The following is a 612-nucleotide window of genomic DNA, read 5'->3' as shown; positions in this document are numbered from 1 at the left end:
TAGATACATACGTAAAAACATACATGCATACATACATACGTACATAATATATATATATATATATATATATATATATACATATATATATAGCTAAATGGAAGGGTCAACGTTTGCGAAGCCAAAGAATGTATGCCACTGCCTTGATCTCACATAGAGGTAGGGTATCGTAGTTTAAAGATAAATTCGTCAATAAAATATAAATAAATCTGAATACACACGTTCATACATTTACACATGTATATAACATAACCGCAAATCTATACACACCCTTAAACACAGCCACACACATACGCTTGGATACACACACATACAACGCACACATACTTGTGATCGAAACACAGCCACACGGTTGAGAAGTACCCCCAACCCAGTTTGTGTAGGGCTTGATACCGGTCCACAAACATGTCGCCTATGGTCACCACGTGGTAGCCACCCACGCGATAGTCATCGGGATCTTCTTCATCCCCGCTGCCACCATCGTCTTCAGAGGAGAGCTCCGAGTTGTAACCACCTTTGTCTGTACAGAGGTATATGCAATGGTGAAGGATTGGCTTTTTGGATACGTGAGTACATGTATATGCTTTGAGATGTATGTTATCGATGGGATATATA

The 612-nt window shown here is 39.4% G+C and overlaps 1 protein-coding gene across 1 annotated transcript; it reads right to left on the bottom strand.

Annotated features, from left to right (window-relative positions):
• Positions 1–324: 324 nt before the first annotated feature.
• Positions 325–517, bottom strand: SARC_15503 (hypothetical protein; the record flags this gene model as incomplete). The annotated part of the gene is made up of 1 exon (XM_014290378.1): positions 325–517. A coding segment is annotated over one exon (193 nt), but the record flags the coding sequence as incomplete, so codon positions are not given.
• Between the last annotated feature and the right edge of the window lie 95 nt (positions 518–612).

Source organism: Sphaeroforma arctica (assembly GCF_001186125.1).
Source record: "Sphaeroforma arctica JP610 unplaced genomic scaffold supercont1.6226, whole genome shotgun sequence".
NCBI lineage: Eukaryota > Ichthyosporea > Ichthyophonida > Sphaeroforma > Sphaeroforma arctica.
Note: the sequence above shows the minus strand (reverse complement) of the source record. Positions and strands in the feature narration are given on the sequence as shown.